This window comes from Miniopterus natalensis, chromosome 16 (genome assembly GCF_054644295.1).
Source record: "Miniopterus natalensis isolate mMinNat1 chromosome 16, mMinNat1.hap1, whole genome shotgun sequence".
Classification (NCBI taxonomy): Eukaryota; Metazoa; Chordata; class Mammalia; order Chiroptera; family Miniopteridae; genus Miniopterus; species Miniopterus natalensis.
In genome coordinates this window covers 15,715,703-15,737,399 of record NC_142096.1, presented here as the reverse complement: position 1 = coordinate 15,737,399, position 21,697 = coordinate 15,715,703, and the positions used below count along the sequence as shown (strand labels likewise).

At 41.1% G+C, this 21,697-nt stretch overlaps 1 protein-coding gene across 3 annotated transcripts in view; it reads right to left on the bottom strand.

Moving 5' to 3' along the window:
* Nucleotides 1-21,697, bottom strand: part of COL14A1 (collagen type XIV alpha 1 chain) — a 158,824-nt gene that overhangs the window by 87,471 nt on the left and 49,656 nt on the right. For 2 of the 3 annotated variants that reach the window (XM_016207753.2, XM_016207756.2), the window contains exons 15-22: nucleotides 17,192-17,318; nucleotides 15,009-15,148; nucleotides 14,397-14,529; nucleotides 12,997-13,056; nucleotides 11,020-11,171; nucleotides 5,849-5,978; nucleotides 2,275-2,397; nucleotides 1,533-1,682 (exon numbers count right to left, since the gene is read on the bottom strand). In XM_016207753.2, the coding sequence (XP_016063239.1) occupies nucleotides 1,533-1,682; nucleotides 2,275-2,397; nucleotides 5,849-5,978; nucleotides 11,020-11,171; nucleotides 12,997-13,056; nucleotides 14,397-14,529; nucleotides 15,009-15,148; nucleotides 17,192-17,318 (1,015 nt within the window). The remainder of the gene's footprint in view (nucleotides 1-1,532; nucleotides 1,683-2,274; nucleotides 2,398-5,848; nucleotides 5,979-11,019; nucleotides 11,172-12,996; nucleotides 13,057-14,396; nucleotides 14,530-15,008; nucleotides 15,149-17,191; nucleotides 17,319-21,697) is intronic. The other variant, XM_016207755.2, reaches the window with a different exon arrangement.

Sequence of the window (21,697 nt, the reverse complement as noted above, 5' to 3'; positions counted from 1 at the left end):
GTGGATAGAAAGAAACAAAAAGATTAAGGAGAAGAGAGATAGATAAGAGAATCACAGAGGCAGGAAAATGGCACAGACGGAAAGGGTAACTTAGGAAGGAAATGGAGATAAACTGGAGGAGGAGAGAGGAGGTGGAGGTGGGAGAATGCACAGGGAATACTAAGGCACTTCTAAGGAAGGCTGCGGGTTGCTCTACTAGCACAACAGGAAATTACTTGGAAGTTAAGGTAGTGTCCAGAAAAATAGCGCTTGCACAGCCAACTACAAGGTCAGGACCACAGTCCAAAGGCTTCCTGGATCTGTTGGAGACAGAGACTATTTCTTTTGAGGTTAAATTGATTCTGTATTAGCCTATAAGATTTGAAGATACTCCATGAAAGAGCTGTCTCTAGGTAAAACATGGGTGGCCAAATATAGGTGGCTTGGGGTCTGGTAAAATAGGTATCCCATTCTTGCACAGCACCATTCATCAGTTTAATGGATTAGAGATGGGCGTGAGCTAGGCGCCAAGTGCATAAAGCACAATTACTTCAATAGTAATACTTGTTAACTGAGCACTTGCCACATCGTGGACACGTTTCATATATTATCTGTTTAATCCTCACAATCAGCCTGTATACGGCTATGATGACCTTCACTTTAGCGTGGAGAAAACTTGGGTTAGGACAAGCTAAGTAATTTGCTCAAGGCCGTAGCTAACAAGTAGCAGATTTAAGGCTCTTACTTTTGATTGCACCATGACTATCACTCTCAAGGGTGGGGCATGCACTCAGGATGAATTTCATTAACATGCAGCCAAACCATTTTTATTTGGGGCTTTTCTGTATTATCGTTCATGTGTATTCAAAATATCAGTCTTCTGTTTAGGGTGATTATGTGGGTTTTGGAAAGTATTTAAGTAAAAAAAACCAACAAAACTGTAAGTCGACTTAAAGAAATATATTAGGCAGATGGTGTGGACGTAAACCAAGCACGCTGGAGTTTGGAAACACTGCATTATGCCACGGGTGTCTGGGAGTCGCAGATGCCAATGAGAAGTACCAGATGGCGTGCAGATAGCACGAAAAACCTTAAAGGGTAGAGAAGAAAGTCCTTAGACTGGTGCATATGTCATTTCAGCATGGCATGCGTGTGTGTGTGTGTATGTGTGTGTGTGTAAGGGGGGAGGGGTGAACGTTCTGAGAAAAGGCCCAACTTTGACTGGCTCGGCTGCATGAGGCTACACGCTAGTTGGAAAATTTCACCTAACTCGAAAAATGCCAACAGAGACTTTCCAGAAGGAAACCCTATCCGCCACCATCAAGGACAGTTGGACGCCAGGCTATGACATTGCGCCTGCCAACCAGGACTCTGAACTACAGCCCCCAGTTAGGAACACACCTTTCTTTCCATGAACCACCATCCAGACAGGGCAACGCTGAGGAGAAAAAAACAAAAACCAACCGCCAAGTTGAAGGAGGAGTTGAGTTACAGTAAAAACAGAGCAGCAAAACCACATGTGGGGGCTGAGGCAACGGGGACATCGGTCTTACGTGTTTTCACCACGCCTGTCAGGGCATCGCTGAAGCCAGAGGCCTGGGAGGCAAATATCTTCACATTGTAGTCCATTCCACTGAGGAGGTTTGTGATAAGAATGGTGTTAATGTTAGCTCCCACAAAAGTTTCTAGGGTTGGGCCAGCAACTAAAAGGAGAGAGAGTATATTGCCGTTATAACAGAATATGAAAAAAGTGGAAACACCCCTGAAGTGAACTGTACTTGAATTCAACTCTTTCCCGGTTGCCCAGGTTATACAACAGGGCTGGGGTTTGAATCTAGCTCCATGGACCTCGAAGATGTGCACCCTTGACTGCCACGCTAGGGCTTTTTCCAGGGATCTCGTCCTTTCCTCAAGTACAATTCTTTCCTTAGGGCTCACTCAAAGAAGCTGGCCCACCTCAGTCCACCATCCTCCGTATTGTGAGGCCTTGACAGTGGAGCTATGATGCGGCCATAGGCTCTGGGACACTTGCCAAACTGAAGAAGTCGTCCTCAATTGCCCCTGCTCAGACACCCAGTCATTTCTCAGGTACGGTAATAACTTCATCATTCTGATGATATCTGCTCTAACAAGCCATCCTAGAAATGATGTTTTATCCTCAAAAAATGGTAGGAGACTCTTCCACCCTCTTAAAACCAAAGATAAAGCCAAAGATAGAAAGTCAAAACAAAAATAGCTTATCTTAAAAGACATTTGAGATGCCTAATTGCGCTATTTTTTTAAAAGCATACTTACCACTAACAGGTTTATAGACGATCCTATAGCCCTTTACAGGGGAAGATGGGGGATCCCATGTAATACGCAACCTGTTGTACCATTCTTCTGAGACCCGTAAGTTTTGGGGACCAGATGGTGGCACTGAGCAGGAAAGAAAGGGAAAAACAGGGTTGAGTGAGGTTTCCATCTTTACAACCTACAGCGTTGTTAACAAAACCTGAGATATCTTCCCACAGTGTTAAAAATATTTACAGGTGAAAATGCAAACACATGGGGAGGAACCTTTGAGAGTCCAGGGCTGTTTTAAGTATTAAATATACAGAAAATAATTGTGCTTGTGGTGAAATGCTTTTATCTGAAGATCAGCAGCACATTCAATGTCATTTTGGTTTCTTCAATTAATTTTAAGTAAAACTCAATTAAGTAGTGTTTATTAACATTTCTGTATACACGCCACCCTGTTCCACTAGCAAAATATGTTTGTTTAGCAATATCAAGGGTGATCACACAATAGTAATGAAGTAGTTCTCGGAGGTAAGATTCTGATGATTTTTTTTTTGCTTTCATCTTTGTATTGCCTATATTGTTTAACATTTTACCTTATTGTTTATCAACTTTTTATCAAACCATGAAAGCCATTTATGTGGAGGGCCTTTATAAACTGTTGTGCATACTGATGGGTAATAGCCTTATGATTTTGTTGTTGATGGAATTTAGTTGTGTTGATCACTGCTTAAAATAAGTGGGCCAGGCACTAACACTTTGAAACAATTGTACTATGTAGCTATTGCTATATGTGATGGTATTTCTTTAATGAGATTTAAGTCGTATTTCTACAGCAATAGTCTTTAAATAGTTTTTATTTATATGAGTATATATATGTGTTTAACATAAAACCCTTTTGCAAATTATGCTAATTTTTAACATATGAAAGCTAAAAATAGATCTTTGAACCCAGGTCGTTGGCAGTTAGAGGGAAACCCTTTGCCTTCCCATATCCTTCCTCCCCCCTGTCTCCCCTCAGTGAAGGGGTTTATGGTTACTTTATGAAACATTAGAGTGCTAAATAACACAGTTCAAAACCATCTCAGAACAGCAGAATTTACTAAGCTTATTTTAAAATAATCCTTACATACATTTTTTAACAACGTGGATATAAGACAGACAAGGATGATGTATTTAAAACACATAGTAGGGCCCAGCCAGTGTGGTTTAGCATTTGAGCATTGACCTATGATCCAGGAGATCGCAGTTCAATTCCCAGTCAGGGCACATGCCTGGGTTGCAGGCTCAATCTCCAGCAGGGTGCGTGCAGGAGGCAGCCGATTAATGACTCTCTCATCATTGATGTTTCTATCTCTCCCTCCCTCTCCCTTCCTTTCTCTGAAATCAATAAAAATATAATCAATCAATCAATCACATAGTAGGTGCTCCATAAATGTTAGGTGAATACTATTCAATTTTCTTCCTTAATTACTGTTTAAGCCTGTGGTTTCCAAACATTGATTTCGCAGCAAAATACCAAAATATGCTAGAAATTCCAGTGTGTGATCAAAGCCAACATCAAGTCAAGAAGCCCATGTACAGGTGAAGTGGAAGAAGAGCTTGGAGCTCTCCCACTGCTCTGCCCTTCCCCTGCCTTCTCTCCTTCCACATAGCCCCTGAAGAGGTAACTGTAGCAACTCTTAGAATTCACAGTACCCTAGGTGATCTTTAGCAAAATGTGCAGCTTGGTGGGGGTCTGGGTGGAAGAATTCATAGAGGTGCCAGCGCTGTCAAATAAGGAGGTAACACCCATTTGCTCAGCAGAGCAGAGTCAGGACTTTGGGCTGCAGCTACAGAATTTTAATGACTTGCACACTTACTTGAAAACTCCATACTTAGATGCCCAGGTACAGAATTCAGGCCTTGCCACCATTCTGCACCAGTCATGCTTAACCACTGGGTAACTGTGATAGATTCAAGATGGGTGCAATTTTTCTGATTTTCCTCCCATTAGATGGTGGAGGCTATAACCCTCTCTTTGAATCTGGGTGGATTCTATGACCACCTTGACCTATAGACTACAGCAGAAGTGACACTGTACAAGTTCCAGGCATAGACCGTAACTGTTCTGGTAGTTCCCACTTTCTGCCTCTCGGAACCCTTGCTCTTATAGTCCTGAATCACCATCTAAGAACTATGACTATCATGCTGGATACACCGCATGGAGAAGCTCTCAGACTACATGGAGACAGAGGGACTCCGCTGAGTCCAGACTTCCAGGCATCCGCATCGAGATGCCAGGCATGTGGGTGAACTTGTCCTGAACACTCCACACCAACCCAGCTACCAGGTGGCCATAATCAATACTATGTGAAATGGAAGGATTTCCCAGCAAGCCTTGTCTAATTTCCTGACCCACAAAGTCACACAATATAATAAAACGGTTGCTATTTGAGGCCACTAGGTTCTGGGGCAGTCTTCACGCAAGTACAGACCAGGACACAGAAATGAAGACAACTGAGACTTTGCAGTGCTTTGACCACGGGTTTTCAAGCAAGCGTCTCACTTGATCACCACGGCCAGTTCACCTAAAACAAGAGCTTCGTGAGGACCGCTCTGCACTGCAGGAGTTTGGCATGCAGAGGCGAACAGATGAGGTCCTGGGCTCCCATGACGCTGCTCTCCGGGCATGGGAGACAGACACTGAACAAATACAGGAGTAAACAAGAAAACATCAGACAGCAGATCATGCCGTGACATGAGCAAAACAAAACCAAACTCAGTGGGATGACATCCTAGCAAGTGGGAGCTACTTCGCGTGGATGGTCAGAAAATTCGGAGGAGATGACATTCAGATGACATCAAAATAGCAAGGAACAGTCGGAAATGCAAACATCTGGGGAAGGGGATTCCACATGGAAGGAATAGTTAGCTCATAAGCCCTATGGCAGGAACAATCTTCAAATGTCCAATGAAGAGCAGAAAGGAGGTATGGCTGGGGCAGCTGTCAGGAGGTGAGGCGAAAGGGGTCACCAGGGTGGAAGACACACAGGGCCTGGCAGCCTCCGGAAGAAAGTGCGATTTTAATCTGAGAACAATGGAAAGCCATTAGGAGGCTCCAAACAGAGGCAGGAGAGATCCTTTCTATTTTGAAAAGCCCCTCGGGCTGTTGTGAGGAGAACAAAGGATCCAAACAGAGAAGCAGAAAGATTCCTAGGCTCTGAGGTGCTCATTTCAGTGAGAGAGACTGGGGCTTGGGTTAGGGGGAGCAGTTAGAGGAAGACAGAGCGAGCGGACAGGCACCTAGAATGCATATTGGACAATCCACAGAGCTTGTGATGAATTTGATGCTGAAGGAGTAAGATGCAGTTGTTTTTAAGTCTTAGCTTTTACAGACAAGAAAACTGAAGCCCAGAGAAGTGAAGCAACTTGCCCAAAGTCACACAGCTTGAATGTGTGAAGACAGAATTCAAACCCAGATTGTCTGTCTCCAAATCTCTTTTGCTCTTTTCACCACAGTATTTTCTGCTATTTGGGGTGAATTACAGGGTAGGAGCATTTTTATGAATTAGTCAGCCAGTATCCACAGAGAGAAAGCTTCACTCACAGGTCTTTCCAGGGGCAGAGACGCTGACGCCTTCTCCGTCATCGTAGATGGGAGTCACCGTGACCTTGTACTCGGTGTCGGAAAGCAGAGGCTTCAGAAGGAGGTTGTTCTGGCTTCCAGGCACCATGACCTGCACAGAAAAACAAAGGGTGTGGTCTTAGTGAGACCTCTGTTCCCACTGGTCTAATGGAGCAGGACCATAGGCATTTTCAAATTATCAGAAGCGAGATGTGTTTGGAGAATGAGATAAAAAGCATCCATGCAAAGCATTTCTCTCTGAAATCTCCCTCCCAGTAACCCGTAGTTTATAATCACTAATGCAGAAGGTTTAAATGGGAAGCCCTTTTGCCCTGAGGAATGGTCTTCTCTCAACACCCTTTCAGCATTTGTAAAGTATCCGGAACAGACAGTCATCATCTATTTGGAAAGCAAGTGTTCATAGCTTCAGAGGGTTCATTCTAGAACCCAGCCTGCTTATCCTGTCTGATTCTACTTAAGTATCCTCTTGAAAATTCAGCCTTCTATTCTTTACCCTTTCAGAGATAACCTAGTGTCAGTGTTTTGGAAAAGAATGGGTGCTGGCCAAGAACAACAGAACCAAGCATTCGATCCAAGTTTTCCGGATCAAAACACATTGACCGGTAACACTAAAAACTGTTGCAGCTTTTTCACTCCTAAAAGAAGTTGTTTTCCTCATTCTGAAATCACCATCACTCTGTCCCAAAGGCTACAAGAAATGAAAGGCAGCCATGGGGTCGACCCCACACAAGCATCGCTGCACAGCGCCATGGGGCTCAGCAGTGCAAATTCTGGCATCCCCAGAAGAGTACGTGGACCAGAAAAGCCACATGTTCTCAATGCAAAAACCACAAACCTTCCTGCCTGCACTCCAGCAGTGAGATGCTGACACATCTTGGGCCGTTTAAGGAACTTAATCACGGCTGGAAAAATGCTGGGGTGTAAGAACTGACCCAAACACATTTAAGGCAGTCACAAGACCCGGACAGCTGGAGATGCTTTTCGGTGCAAATGCCAGCAGGCAAAGGGCTGCGCTGTCTACTTCTGGATGACAGAAGGAACCTATAAATCATGGAATAAGCCCTAGAAAGCCTCCAGTTGAACCTAGAAGCAGCTGTTGCTAGGATATTGCTCAGCTCTAAAAACAATGGTTTTTATATATATGAAAAAAGGAAGTCTGAATTAAGACAATTTTCTATTGGATTAATATGATTTTTATTCCTCATAGGAAAGGGATATTGAAATATACAGGGTTGCACTGATGCGGTCCTGGGAGGGAGATTTTTTAAACAGGAGCTTTGCTTCATTCTAGAATGAGTAAGATAACCCTGGCATTAAGTAACATGTAAAGGAAGAATTGTGGTTGCCCTGACTTGTATTATTAGCCCATCAATGTAGCTTCCTTCAGGGTATTTCTTTTAAATAGAACTCCTCTGGACCACAGAGCCTGGGCTTTCATTCTAAGTGGTTTATTTAGCAAACCACCCATGTTGCTGGTGCTTAAATAAGGTCCTTTCTCATGCCCTTGGAACCAATCATATTTCATCAGCATCAACAGATGCTGTTGAAATACTGAAAAGCAGTGGAGCCAGTTTGGAGGATACGTTTAGCTTGCCAGGACGTAGTTGCTGTGGTTTATAATAATAGCCATCATTTACTCATCAATTATTATGTTCCAGGTGCTACTCTAAGCAGTCTAATATAGTCATTCACATCATCTTCAACACAACCCTTTGAGTCAAATATAACATGACACTCATTTTACAGATGGGGAAACTGAGGTCCACACAGTTATTGAGTGAAGGAGCCAAGTTGAAATGCTGGACATGTGGCCTGAGCCCCGCTTTAACCACTGCCCCCTACTCCACACTGCACTGCTTGGGCCTTTCTCCCTTAATGACAGTCATTCACAGGAATGAAATGTAAATCTCCTCTGGGGCATGCAGAGTTCCTCTCCTTGGCCTCTGCTTGTTTGCACAAAGCAAGGTAAAGATGGGCCTTTACCAAAAACAGATGCTGGAGATCATAGCAGATGCTGGTTCTGTTTATAAAACAATTCTATACAAGATGCTCATGGTTAAGTGAGATGCAAATCTAACCAGCACACTTCATGTTTTTAATTTTTGTCACAAATGCAACTTCACATCTGGTTCCATCATCACCCAAAGCTCTTCAGAGCAGCCTGAATCCATCCGGGAAGCTGTTCCCTCAGCAGAAAGAGGATTTCCCACATCTCACTGTGCTACCGTCTTACAAAGTTCTCTTTCTGGACAGTGGGTTCTTATGCTATCTGTGGTGTTGATGCTGTTGTTTTAATTCCAATCCAGTGAAGACCAATATTTTTATGAAATACACTGAAACAAAACTGCTCTGTAAACGATCATGTTCTTGGATGTTGCAGCAACGTCAAGTTGCTATAACTGTTTCTAAAGCTTCATCTTAATCTCAGTTTATCTTGTAGGAGATTGAGCCACACTCTGAGCATCCCTGCTCTAGAAAGTTTCTTGCAAGTCAGAATTCAGGTCACAGTTATGAATTTTGAAACCTGGGCTCTAGGAAAGTCTGGAATCCTGATTAGCCTTTCACAAATAAATAAGTGTGAAACCTCCCTACCCTGACAACAAAATCCAGGAAAATGTCATTGCCACTCCTCTGGATTTCAGAGCAGAGGTGAAAGTCAATCCTTATGAAACATCTGAGAGGTAGCTTTACTTTCTAAGAGTTCAAAAGCTTTTTATTGGAAATATTGAGTAGATTTTATTATGCTTAGAAAATACATAAATACATCACTTCAACTGGCAAAGTCAAATCCATTCCCTTTTTTAATATATACAGGGTGTCCCCCAAAAATGTATACACACTTAACAGCTGATAGCTCCATTGATGTTTCTTTCTTTTCAAATTTAACCCATTGGAATTAATAATTACTCAAAGTGTGTATACATTTTTGGGACACCCTAGATATATTAAAGCTTGACTTTGGTTTATAATCTTCTATACATACACTGTTCTCCAACTTCAATACTCTATCTTGTCATTTCCTCAAGTAAATGTAATCAGCTTTTACAGTTAGGGAAAATTTAGAGAGATGGTAAGAGGCATTTCTCAATCCACACACATTTCCTTTATCATTTGTAATATATTTCAGCCATCTGTCATTCCGTCATGTATCATTATTTTAGGATATTTCTTTGGTGTATGGGAGTTCAATGCCCTTGGATTTTGACATAGCTCTGCAACAGTCTGTCCTGCCCTGGTTCATAATCTAAATCTAGATGCACCCATTTTCTGTCTCCAATAACAATGCGTTACATTTATATAGCAGTAACACTTCATAAAACACTGAGACATCAACTCCCAATTAATCCTCAGGTCCTAACAATATGCCTATAAAGTAAGTGTGCACAATTTAATTAGAATTCACTAAAGGTGTTTGATATTCAGAGAATTCTAGAGTATAGTACTTTGTTCTACATAGTGAAAACACTTCTGCACAGTAATCACCACCAAATTTACTGATATTTTTCATATTTACTAAGGGTTTGTTTAATTGGGGCACATGTGCTTGAAGACTTTTGATCTTTTCCCCCTTCATTTAAGTTGTCCAAGTATTTCGAAATAAACAGTGTAAAATGAAAGAAACTACCAAAGGGAAAATTATCTAGGGACAACCCAAAGAAAATGTTATTATTTTACCTTGCATAGCTTACAAGTTCATGCATGTGATTAAATTGTTACTCTTTCCAAATTAGTAAGAATAATTTAGCAAGAAGCTTAATGTGTTTCTTGGAAAGAGTAGAAACAAAAACCAAAAAACAAAACTCCCATTCGGGGGAAGTTTTTATGGGTCTCATTTTTAGGAACTAAATTAAATATGAGGACAATAACAGAGGGAAGTAAAACATCCAAATTATATCTTTAGTTACCCTTGCTAAGCACAGTTTTCTTTTTTTTTTGTAATTGTCAATCATGGATCATTTGAAATCTATGGCCCGAGTTAATTTATAATTCAACCTGTTTTGTTTAAGCGTTCATTAACTTTCCAAAAGTACTCCCAGACCAACTTCCAGGACCTTCTGGATGTTCACAGTAGATGTGGCTATTCTAGGGTTGTCATTGGGTTCTGTGATGATTCTTCTACCAGCCTGAAATAAAGTACATTCCTGACAGTATTTTAGGCTCAAATAAGCACATGAATAAAAATAGTTTTCTATGAAAGGCTCTATAAGTAAAGAGGAGGGAGAAAGGATAATGATGCTGTTCTTGAGCAATAATGAACTTGGAGATTTCTTCCCTAGAATGGCCCGAATACAATGCACTGACAAGAAATGCAAGTCATGAGGTTAAAGAAAGCATGTTCCAGGCCAGAAAAAAAAGGAAAACTATCTTCTGGATGCAAACTGGAGTTATCTGGTTTGATAAGAAGCATACCTAGGAAACAATTTTCAGGTTCTAGATTAAAAGGAATGACGCAGTATAAATTAAGAAAACATGGGAAGGCCATGATAAAGAATGTGTCCAGGTTTCCAATATAGAAAAACAAACATAGATGACACAACTTAAAGAAAATGCAACACATAAAAATCTAAATCCTCTAAGGGAGACACTCTTGATTAAGAATAAATTAAAAATGACTATAGATCTGTTCAAAAATAGTTGATGTTAATGAAAAATATAACTATTTGTTAATGGGTGGCATTTTATTACGAACACTTCAACTACATAAAGAAGACCTTTCATGTATGTTTTGCTTAAAAAGTAATCAGATTCCCAAGATAAGAATATATATATAAAGTTTATATGTTAAATGCATATATAGAGAGAGATTGAGACAAATGTCTGATGGACTGTTTGTGACCCAACTTTGCTTTGGTGCTCTAAGAAGTTGTCAAGGCAGCAGAAGCAACGTGAGAAACAAGGTTCAGAGCCTTTATCAATTTGAAGCAGGTCATATGTGGAGCAAGGTTTGGAGGTAGAAAGGTCATCAGGAAGCCAGTACTTAAGTTTGGATTAAATGAAAACATTAGTTCTGGAGACGGTAGAGTCACAAGAAAGTAGCAGTAGAAAGAGCTTTCATCAGTCTCTGGAGATAGCCTTGTTAGCTCTGTTAGTCAGGAAACCTCAGAGTTTCTATGAGCTGTATTTATACAGACCGTTCCTACCACTTCTTCCGCAGGGTCCCCTTGAGCAGTCAGGTAGGTGACCCTGAACTGCTGCACACTGCTGTCTGAAATGTCCCATTTTACCCGCAGGCTAGAAGTGGTCTCATCATCTACAACCAGGTTTCTGATTCCTGTCCGGAAAACTGGAATAAACACAACCAAGGATTAACAAATTCTTAACCCATCATGTCCCAAAATAAGCTACAGAGACCGTTTGCGGACATGGCAACAGGTATCATTTCGTATATTTCTCAAACATAGACCCAACATGAAGAACAACTTAGCTTTAGTGGTTAACGGGGAGTCATGGTACCTACTGGCAGCAAATAAAAATGGTTTTAAGAGATGCTGACAAGGTGAGACCATGGACACCTCAAAACTACCAGTTCTGCATATACACTAGTAAGAGGAACTGGGGAGAAGCCCCTGGACTAGGAAACCCAAAGGGGAGCCCACTGGGGAGCGTGCTCATGAAAACCTCACTCTCGTGCTCTGCTGGAGAAGCAGACGCGGTGGACCAGGTGAGGTCAGCCTCGGTGTGAGATCCATCCAGCATCCAACACGCGCCTCAGTCGCCTGCTCCCCGTTTCTGCTTTGACACTTGTCCCTTAAGCACAAATCTCTCGCCATGGCTGCCTCTACCCACTCAGCCATACGGAGAACATCCCTTCCCTGCTACCTGTCCAAACGCCTTCACCTATATCCTCTGACCTATTCCTCCTGGTCTCCCAAGGTGCCGGCTCCCTAATTTGTCCCGTTTTCCCTTCTCCTTTGTGTGCTGACTTCCTGTTATTCTGTCCATCCCTACTAAGTCTTTCTTTTCTTCATTCATTTCCTCAGTTATCCGGCCAACATTCACCAAGCTTTTTCTGGTGTGTCAGACTGTGTTAGGCCTTTCAGATAGACAGTGATTAACACTTGACAAAAATAATGAAAGTGTCACAGAGGACGCAGGAGAGTGACATTTACAGGAATACTGGGGAAGGTGCCAGGACTAGATCTAGATGGCAAGGGGAAACCAGAAAGAGAAGCAGAACACAGTCTGAATCTTGGACGTTATGATAAAGAGATTTGGGGGAACAAAGAGCGAATCAACAAAGATTAACTGAAGAATGGATCAGTGAATGAATGAATCAATCAATAAATCAGTCAATCAATGATGGAAAATCCAGACACCCACAGAAGGGCTTTAGGTAGGGAAATAAATGATATCCTTAACACTGTGTTTTACCTAGTTGACTCTGACAGCTGGTTGAGAGGTGTATTATAATGGAGGGAGAGCTTAAGATGAGATTAAAGCGCCCGGCTGGGCATGGCTCAGCAGTTGGGCATCGACCTAGGACCCAGGAGATCAAGGTTCAATTCCCTGTCAGGGCACATGCCCGGGTTGTGGGCTCGATCCCTTGTCGGGGGCATGCAGGAGGCAGCCGATCAATGACGACTCCCTCATCATTGATGTTTCTCTCTCTCTCTCTCTCTCCCCCTCTCCCTTCCTGTCTCTGAAATCAATAAAGATATATATATTTTTTTAATTTGGAAAAAAAAAAAAATGAGATCGGAGACAGCTGATATAGGAAGACCAACAGACCAGCCAGATCTTAGTTACCCACAAAATGCAAGGAAACCATGACGTGAATAATTGTGAACAGAGAGCAATAGGAGAAGTCACTGAGATCAAGAGGAGGACAAGGACTCCAGGGCTTGCTCTGCTAACATCCCCTGAAAGATTACACGGAAATGCAAACCAAAGATGGAAAAGGTAGAGAGATGTAACAGTGAGAGGGGTAGACTAGAGGACCTATTGGCATTTAGGGGTAAAAAGAGGTTGAGAGGTCCTGAGAGGCGTGAAATTTGAGCTGGCATGCCCTGTTCCTAATTAATAATACAAAGTAAATAAAACTGGGATAACATAACTTTGGTTTAAATCAAACTTTTCTTATAGGTAAATACACTTTGATTTGTCCTTACCTGATGTCACAGGCTTGGTAGGTTCTACAGTTGTAGCTGGTTCAGTCCAAACACTGTCAACTAAAAAAATATGTATCTCTTTAAAATTCTGTAGTAGTAATAACTCTATATATTTGTGCATAGCATTTTATAGTTTTCAAAGAAAATTTCACCTATATTATTTCACCTGCTTCGCACAACAATCTTGGCTGTGGTTGCAAGAATGAAGAAATGAGTTGTAAGTAAGGCAGACATTGTTATCTATTCCACAGATAAGAAAACTGAAGCCCAAAGAAGTTAAAGTTCCTAATCACAGATACCAACCTTCCTATAAATATTTGACTTATACCTATAGAACTGTGAAACCTCCCAGTTACTTTGAAATGAGGCATAACCATGGTAATTCAAGGAACTTAAACAGTGCTGTAGATCAAGTTGTGAAAGGGCTGCCAAACAAGGCCACCAAGGTGGACAATAGAAGCTCACCTTCTATTTCTTGTATCCCCTCTGGGTAACTAGTAGATGGAGCAGCTGTGTGGTGCTCCAACAAGATTCCCTTTTCGGGGTCAACGTACTCATCCACCAGTTTCTGAAATACTGGCTGCGGTGGCTTTGCACTCTGGGAACTGCCTTGCCTGAGATCATATACTCTGTCAGGGGATGGCCTATCTCCAATGACAGGGGATGCAGGGATACAAAGGCCCAGCCCCTTTGACTCAATTTGAGATAACTCAGAAGAGTCATCCTAGGTCTAGATCTCCTAACAGAATTAGCTGAAGACTCAGTTTTAGCTCCTTTTTATGCCCTGTCCGGCCAGCCTTACTTCCTTACAAATGTATCTCCCAATTACTCTCTTAAATAAACCTTCTGGATGCAATTTCTGTTTCAGAATCTGATTCCAGGGAACCCAATCAAAGAAAATTTAATATGTGCTTAATACTTCATATTTCAAAAATGAAGGGATGAATGAATCAGCGAGTGAGTTTTGTACATGATTCTTGGAACCAAGATCAACTTGGGAAATTCCATAAACTCTTGATGGACACGTTTTCCTTAGGTTTGTTTGCTCATTTATTCATTTATAAATTATTTCATCCATCTATCCATCCATCCATCCATCCATGCAGCAAGTATTTATTGCACAGTTAAAATATGCCAAGTACTGTGCTAAGCGCTGGAGATACTATGGTGAACAAGATAGATACAGTCCCAGCCTTTATAGTGGTAACAGCCTAAGATGCAAAGGTGCTGCACATATTGGTTTCATTACAGGTGAAGATACATGAAGCATTCTGGGGACAAAGAGAAATGGAAGCCTCTGTAGCCCAGGATAAGGCTGATGGACAGGGAACCTGGTGGGGTGAAGAGGGTGTCAGATGGTGGGAGTTGGTGATGTCCATCTTGGCCAGACCAAGACTTACGTGTGGTCCCGACAGCAGTCACCACTTCACTCTCGCTTCCATCATCCAGTACAGCCAACAGGGAAACTTCGTATTCAGTGCCAGGCTCCAGGCCTTTAATAACATGTGAGTCTTGGTCTTCTTTTAGGACAACCTGAAAAGCATTTAGTGTTTAGTAACTGCGTTTACTTGAATAACAGAGGAGAAAGTTAAGAAAAAAATAATAAAATGGAAAAATGTTGCCCCAAGGGTAAGCAAGAAACAACTAAGCCTAAAGAACGCTAGGGCCATGGGATTCAATTTTAAGGTCAAACCAGAGACTTTCTTCCTTTCACTTTCCTCAGCAAATAAACTATGGATATCTCAAGGGTGGAATTTTGAAGTTTTATTTAAATGTCACTTAGGAAAGGGAAAGAATTTGAAAAGATATAAAATACTAACTGAAACACTAGCAAAAACGCATTTCAAATCACATGATTTGACAATTATAAAACTCCATGCTGTGCAAAACATTAATTACTCCTGGGATTCTCAATCTGTTTTCAAGGGAAGATCAACTCAGATGTCATGCTGGGTGCTCACTTCCAGACAAAATGCTCCGGATTAATTTTCAGGCTGTTTCACGCGACTCACCTCTTCAGTCTTCCCGCCGTAGACTGGGATCCACATCAGCTTGTGCTGCCCTTCATCTGCCGAGAGGGGATGCCAGGTCACCCTGAAGCTCTCTGTCGTCACCTCATCAATTTCCAAGTATTGCTGGGCTGGAACTTCCTCTGTGAGCCAAGGAAAGAGATCTCGTGAGGAAACTGAGAAGGTGAGAAAGCCATCACTCCCGGGGGCCGCAGGAAGAGACGGCTCCCCCTGCGAACCCCCTGCTCCAGGAAGGGAAGCCGGGGAGCAGCACCCACCCGTCCACCCGCCCACGGTGGCCTTCCTGCCCTGCCACGTCCAGCATCTACCCCCAGCATAAAACAGGAAGACCTTGGACACAACAGATTTGACAAGTTTCCCAGTAATTTCCAGAACTCTTAGGTTCTCTAGCTGACTCTTTTCACTAACTATAAAAAATAAGAATGTCACATTCATTATTTTACAAAGATGATATTTTCCCAGTACTTGAGGAAATTAACAGAATGGTGCCCTAGAGGTCTGAGACGTCCCTTTTAGCTTTTATGCACTGTCTTTTTAAAAAATTTTTCTATTACAGTCTTCCTTCAACAGTATTTTGTATCGGCTGCAGGTGTGCAGCACAGCAGTTAGACAATCATATGCTTTACAGCGTCCCCCGGACACCTGCAGCATCCACGGCACCACGCAGTCATCACAGCATCACTGACTATATTCCCCGGGGCCTTACTCACTAACATACTCTCTAGGAGCAAGGTAAGCCCTGGAGAACCTTCACCCTTTCCATCTTGTACATACGGCTGCCATCAGAAGTGAAATATAGCCCCAGACAATTTAGCTCGGTGGTTAGAGAGTTGGCCAGAAGACTGAAGGGTCTCGGGTTCGATTCTGGTCAAGGGCACGTACCTTGGTCGCAGGCTCAATCGGGGCTTGAGCGGGAGGCAACCAATCGATGTGTCTCTCTCACGTCTCTCTCCCTCTCTCCCTTCCACTCTCTCTGGAAAGCAATGGAAAATATATCCTCGTGTGAGGCTTAAAAAAAAAAAGTGAAATATAACTTATCAGACCTTTCACTATTTCACTGCTTACACGTGTCTGAGATGTACAACAGAGGATACAACATTCAACTACACCCCAAATGAACTGTCTGTCGAGCACTGATTTTTATTATTTGAAATCAGAGATTTTTAAAGCTCTTTGACAGGACACCATGGGGATTCCAACTGGGTTTTGCCTTTGGGAGGTTTTGTGAAATGGCTGAACATTTTTTGGTGAATATTATTTCTCAGTCCAGCTTAATTCTCATCTCTCTCTGAATTACCTTCTCACCTCCTCGAATTTGTTTCCAGTGCAATCTGAATAGTTTCAGAAAGCAAACAAGAGGATTGTGGCCACAAGGAGCCAAAAAGTTTGCACATTTACTGACTACAGAGTGTAGGAAAGAAAAATAATCCATTCATGCCTTATTTTTTTATTTTAGTACTTAAAATATCCCATATTGTTGTATTAATATTTTAGGCTGCATTTCAATTATTGGCTATAAATTGATGTATTAGGTTAAATAGAATAAAACTGTCATTTTGTAAAATTGTGGATTTCAGCATTTTGGAAGTTCAACATAATATACACACATAGGAATGCAAGAAAGTTGTGAAAAGTTTGCATCGACAGAACCAAAGAAACAATGTGAGATTAGGAAGAAAGCAATGTTCACTCTCATTTAGCGGAGACCTTTCGGATTTCGATGGTCTTTCCTCTCTTTCCCTTGCTCTAATAGAAAATGATAGGCCAGTATGCATTCTAGTCACCTGTTGGTTTGTTAATAACAACAGAAAATAAACAAAAATGAAAATGCAATCTCTTTCAAATCACAATTGAAAAAGCTGCTCCATTTTGTGGTTTCTACAGAGTTACTCTTGGAAACTTTTTTTTTAATATATCTTTATTGATTTCAGAGAGAGGAAGGGAGAGGGAGAGAGAGAGAGAGAGAAACATCAATGATGAGCAAGAGTCATTGATCAACTGCCTCCTGCATGCCCCCTGCTGCGGATCGAGCCCCCAACCGGGGCATGTGCCCTGACAGGGAATTGAACCACAATCTCCTGGATCCTAGGTCGATGCTCAGCCGCTGAGCCATGCCCAGCCGGGCACTCTCGGGAACTTTTCAAACCATAACAAGGCTCACTTACCCGTGGTAAAAACTCCAGTCAGAGGCTCTGACTGCCCTTCATCGTACATGGAGGAGATGGCAATAGTGTACTCCGTGAGGGGAGTCAGGCCCTTCAGAGGGAAGGTAGTAATAGGATCGACTTCGACCTGCAAAGGAGAGAAGGCATAATAGCTATATCAGACACTCGCAACTGCTGGAAACGGAAATCATTTTATTATTGTCTTTAGTTCACCTGGCTGCCAGTAGAGCTATAAATACTGCAAAAATATTACTGAATTATAAAACCAGTCCATTTATATATACACATTTCTAAGCTTACACCCTTAAGTAGATTACCTATCAGTGAATTTGCAGGGCATCTTTGCAACCAATATTATTTCCATCCATTAACAATATAGAAAGTAAAGCGCACACAGTTTACTATGCTAATATAAATAGAATGTTCTCAGACTGGCCTGCTAGGAGCAGCCAGTTTTGGGCTGCATTGCCTGGACTCTGCTAACTCCACGACTAAGTAATGCATAGTAACTCCCATAAGAGATGCGTAGATTAGTCACCATGTAGGGCAGAATCAAGGAATAGTCATGTTAAAAATAATAGTAAATACTTGAAATTTTCCTTTATCTTCCACAGAGGTATAGGAAACATATGTATCCATAGCTTTAGGGCACACAAGGGATGAAGCCCTGAGGGTAAGGACCAAGGGTGTAAAGAAAGAGAACTGGAAAAGGGAAGAACAGAGCTTGAAGAAAAAAACATACAGTAGGAGGCGATGAGGGCAGGATCCAGAAGACAGAGACCTGAGCAAAGTCATTCTCAGACTCAGACAAAGAACAGACACAGCTTTATCTTTGAGAGGCTGGGTCTTGGGCTGCAAGGGACATATCATAGAGCAAGGAAATGGAGCCTCCCACCTGAGCGCTTGACATGCATTGACTCAGCCGATACTCACCAAACCCCTTTAAGGTAGGTACTCAGAGTAAGGCACCCTTGCTCTACTGAAGAAATGAACCTGTTTCCCTGAGAGCAGACTCTGCCAAGAAGTATCTCACTTAAAATGTTTTCAAGAGACATTCTGGAGAAACATCACCAAGATCTGGTGTTTACAATACTATCAATAACTAATCTTGATGTTACCTGAGGTTAAGGGGAAGGTGACATAACTCACTGTATTTGTTCATGGCAGTCAACGTGATTTTTACCAAAATATAAAACATGTCACATTCCCATGTAAAACCTTCATCGGCTACCTATTGCCTTCCAAATCAAACCAGGCACCCTGCGAGGACCTCTTGGCCTTGCATAATCTGGAGTGCTGCTGATTTTTTCTACCACACTCTCCATTGCCCTCTGGGCTCCGGTCACACTGACTTTCTATCAGGTCCCAGTTTTTCTCACCTCAGGGCCTTTGCACACGCAATTCATTTTGTCTGGGACCCTATTTCCCCAGGTCTTTCAAAATTAGGCCTTCCTCATCTGTCAAGACTGAGCTTAAATTTCACCTCCTCAGAGGGGGTTTCTCTTTGCACCTCTCTCAGGAGGGTTATTCTCTAACAACGCCCTTGTTTGTTTCCTTCCTAGCACCAATCACAGCCTGAAATTATTGGATTTCCTTACATACACGTTTATTGTTTACCTCCTGCATAGAGTGTAAGCTCCTTGAGGGCAATATGCTGTTCAGCTTTTTCACTACTGTATGTTGAACTGTATTTTTTTTGAGTGAATAGCATTAAGTAAATGAAAATTAAGATGGAGGCAAAAAAGAGCCTTTTCAAAAGAGATAATAAAGGGCTCATCTAACCTAAGGGCCAATCCAGAAACCACATGCATCTCTAAAAAATCAATTATAGTTCAATAACAGAGTGCCAACCCCAGAGGAGCTTCCATTTTCATCCTTCTGAAACCCAACCAATCTGTTAGAGAGGGGAGCGACAAGCCTTTTCAGCCATCCCCGCTGAGATGTCAGACATGGAAGTGAAGTCATCTTGGAAGTTCTGGCCCAGTCAAGGTCCCAGATGAGTACAGGAGTCACCCCAGCTGACACTACGTGGAGCAGAGGCAAGCTGTCCCTGCTGAACCCTACCCAAGTTGCATAATCATGGGTTGTTATTTAAGCCAGGGTATTAGTTACATAGCAATAGTTAACTGAAAAAAAAGATGTAATTACTTTTTCTGAATCTGAGCTTGATAATATTATAGGTCATGCTTAGCGTTTACTGTTTACTCTGGTCTGGATACTGTCTGCAAACTTTGCGTGTATCTGTCCACTTAATCCTTAGGCAACCTTGTAGAGTAGCTAATGATTACCCGTAATTTGAAGATGGCAAAATGAGACTCCAGAAAGTTAAGGAACTTGCCCAAGGGAAAAGCAGCTAGTACACAGGTCTTAGATACAAGGGCTTCCGACTCTAAACCTTATGCTCATAAACACTATTTACAATAGGGATTCATTATTTAAACTCATAGAAAAGACAAACCCATATTTATTTATTTTGCTTGTTTGTTTGACAAATCCATATTTAAAGCATGAGTTCTAGACATGTTCTTGTAAACTGCACTTGGATATTGCTTTCTGTTGTTTTAAATTGTAATAGCTAAGATTTACTGAGCCCTTAACAACTCCTCAGGAACTTTGCATTCATTGTCTTACTTAGCTCCTTCTCCTCCCGCCACCAAACCCGTGTTATTTATAGTAACTATTTTACTAACAAGGAATCTGAGGCCCAAAGAGCTTAACTAACTTTCCTGGAGCCATGAGACTATTAACTGATATATAATTAGGCCATGACCTCTAAACTCCTAAGTCTCAAATATGCACTCAGTTTTCTGTGTGCATGTCTGTATGTACATATACATACTTAAAAGTACATATATAAATATATATCTTTTCAACAGATATGTTTATTTACTTATTTAATAAATTAGATACTGAACAGGCCATACTTTATGCATTAATTATTTTATTTCATCAAATAAAAACTTTTAGGTATCATTTATATTTATTAATTGTCATAGTTGTGTTTTAGACTAAGTTCTGAAACTGGTTTTATTGGTAACACTTTTAAGATGTAGGCTGATTTGGAAAAATGGTAACAAATGACCAGAATCTCATTTTTATGCAAGTATTTTTGAGAATAAATTTTCAAACAGTCTAGCTAAAAGCTTAACGTCAGCCTAACTCTGGGCCGGATGAAGACACAGCCCTTGATGAGGAACCAGGGACTTGAGCTCCGCTCTGGGCTCTCATGTTGAGTCACTGCTGTCGGAAACTGGACTTGCTTCTGAGAGTCTAAAAACTGTGACCCTTCATTTATAAAACTCAAATGGCAGCACTTCAGGTCTCCATCCTGTTTGCACACTTCCCCCAGTCCTTTCACAGCACATGCTATCTGAGATGGCTTCTGTCCTTGGTTTGACATGGCATGTGTTAGCAGCATTTTCCTATAAGGACTGAACTAGGTGCTCTTGGTAGAGCTCTCGGGACAGTGGCTGGCTCAGGGTAAGCGCCCAACATGTGTTAGCTGTTATCATCATCATCATCATCATCATCATCATCAACATTTAAGTGCTCTGCTTTATTTTTCTTCTTTAGTTGACAAAAAGTTGAGGAAAAGGGTAATGCAGAAAAGACAGAGGGAGGACCAGGAGGGGAATATAAATTAAGTCAAAAGGAAAGCTTTTACAATCATGCTACATATTAATATTTTAATTGGGACATTTTAAAGTTCATTCCAGAATGTTTTGGAAATTTCTTAAAAACCCAATTGTAAAATTGTCTGTAAATAAAAGCTTAATAGACATTAAAGCAAAATATGATAGGAAGATTCACAATGAACTCATGTATCCTAAAATTAGATAAAATAATATTTCATTTAAACAAGAGACACCTATTGAGCAACCTCTAGTCTCAACTGCATGGTAAAAAATTAAAAAATAAGAACACACATGCACACATACACATACACACATACCAGTCAAAATGAAAATATTACAAAATCTACACATTGTTTATGCATTTACTCAAATAAAATTTCCTCAAGTTTTCACTCCAAGTCCATTTAACCAAACATATTTTTCTAATTTCCAAGTGCAATAAAAATTAGAAATAGCCAAGTGCCAAAGCATCTTCAAGATTGAAAAACACTACAAAAAAAACAAATGTATTTCTGAACAAATGTATTAGTCTGGGGCCATTCTTTATAAAGGCAAATAATGTAAAATACCATAAGAGGCTACAACTATAATTTTTAAATGAATGTTAACTGGATTTATTGTGGTGATCATTTTGCAATTATACAAATATCAAATCATTACATTGTACACCTGAAACTAATAATATGTTGTATGTAGATTATACCTCAATAAAACATTTTATGATTTAATTATATTTACACATATAACTCACATATACATCTACATCACATTTTATTTTTGTTTTATGAAAAATTATTACCAAAGAAGGATGCTCTACAGTGAACAAGTATTTACTGGTGAATATGGCTGTTGTGTTATTTTGGTGGTTCAA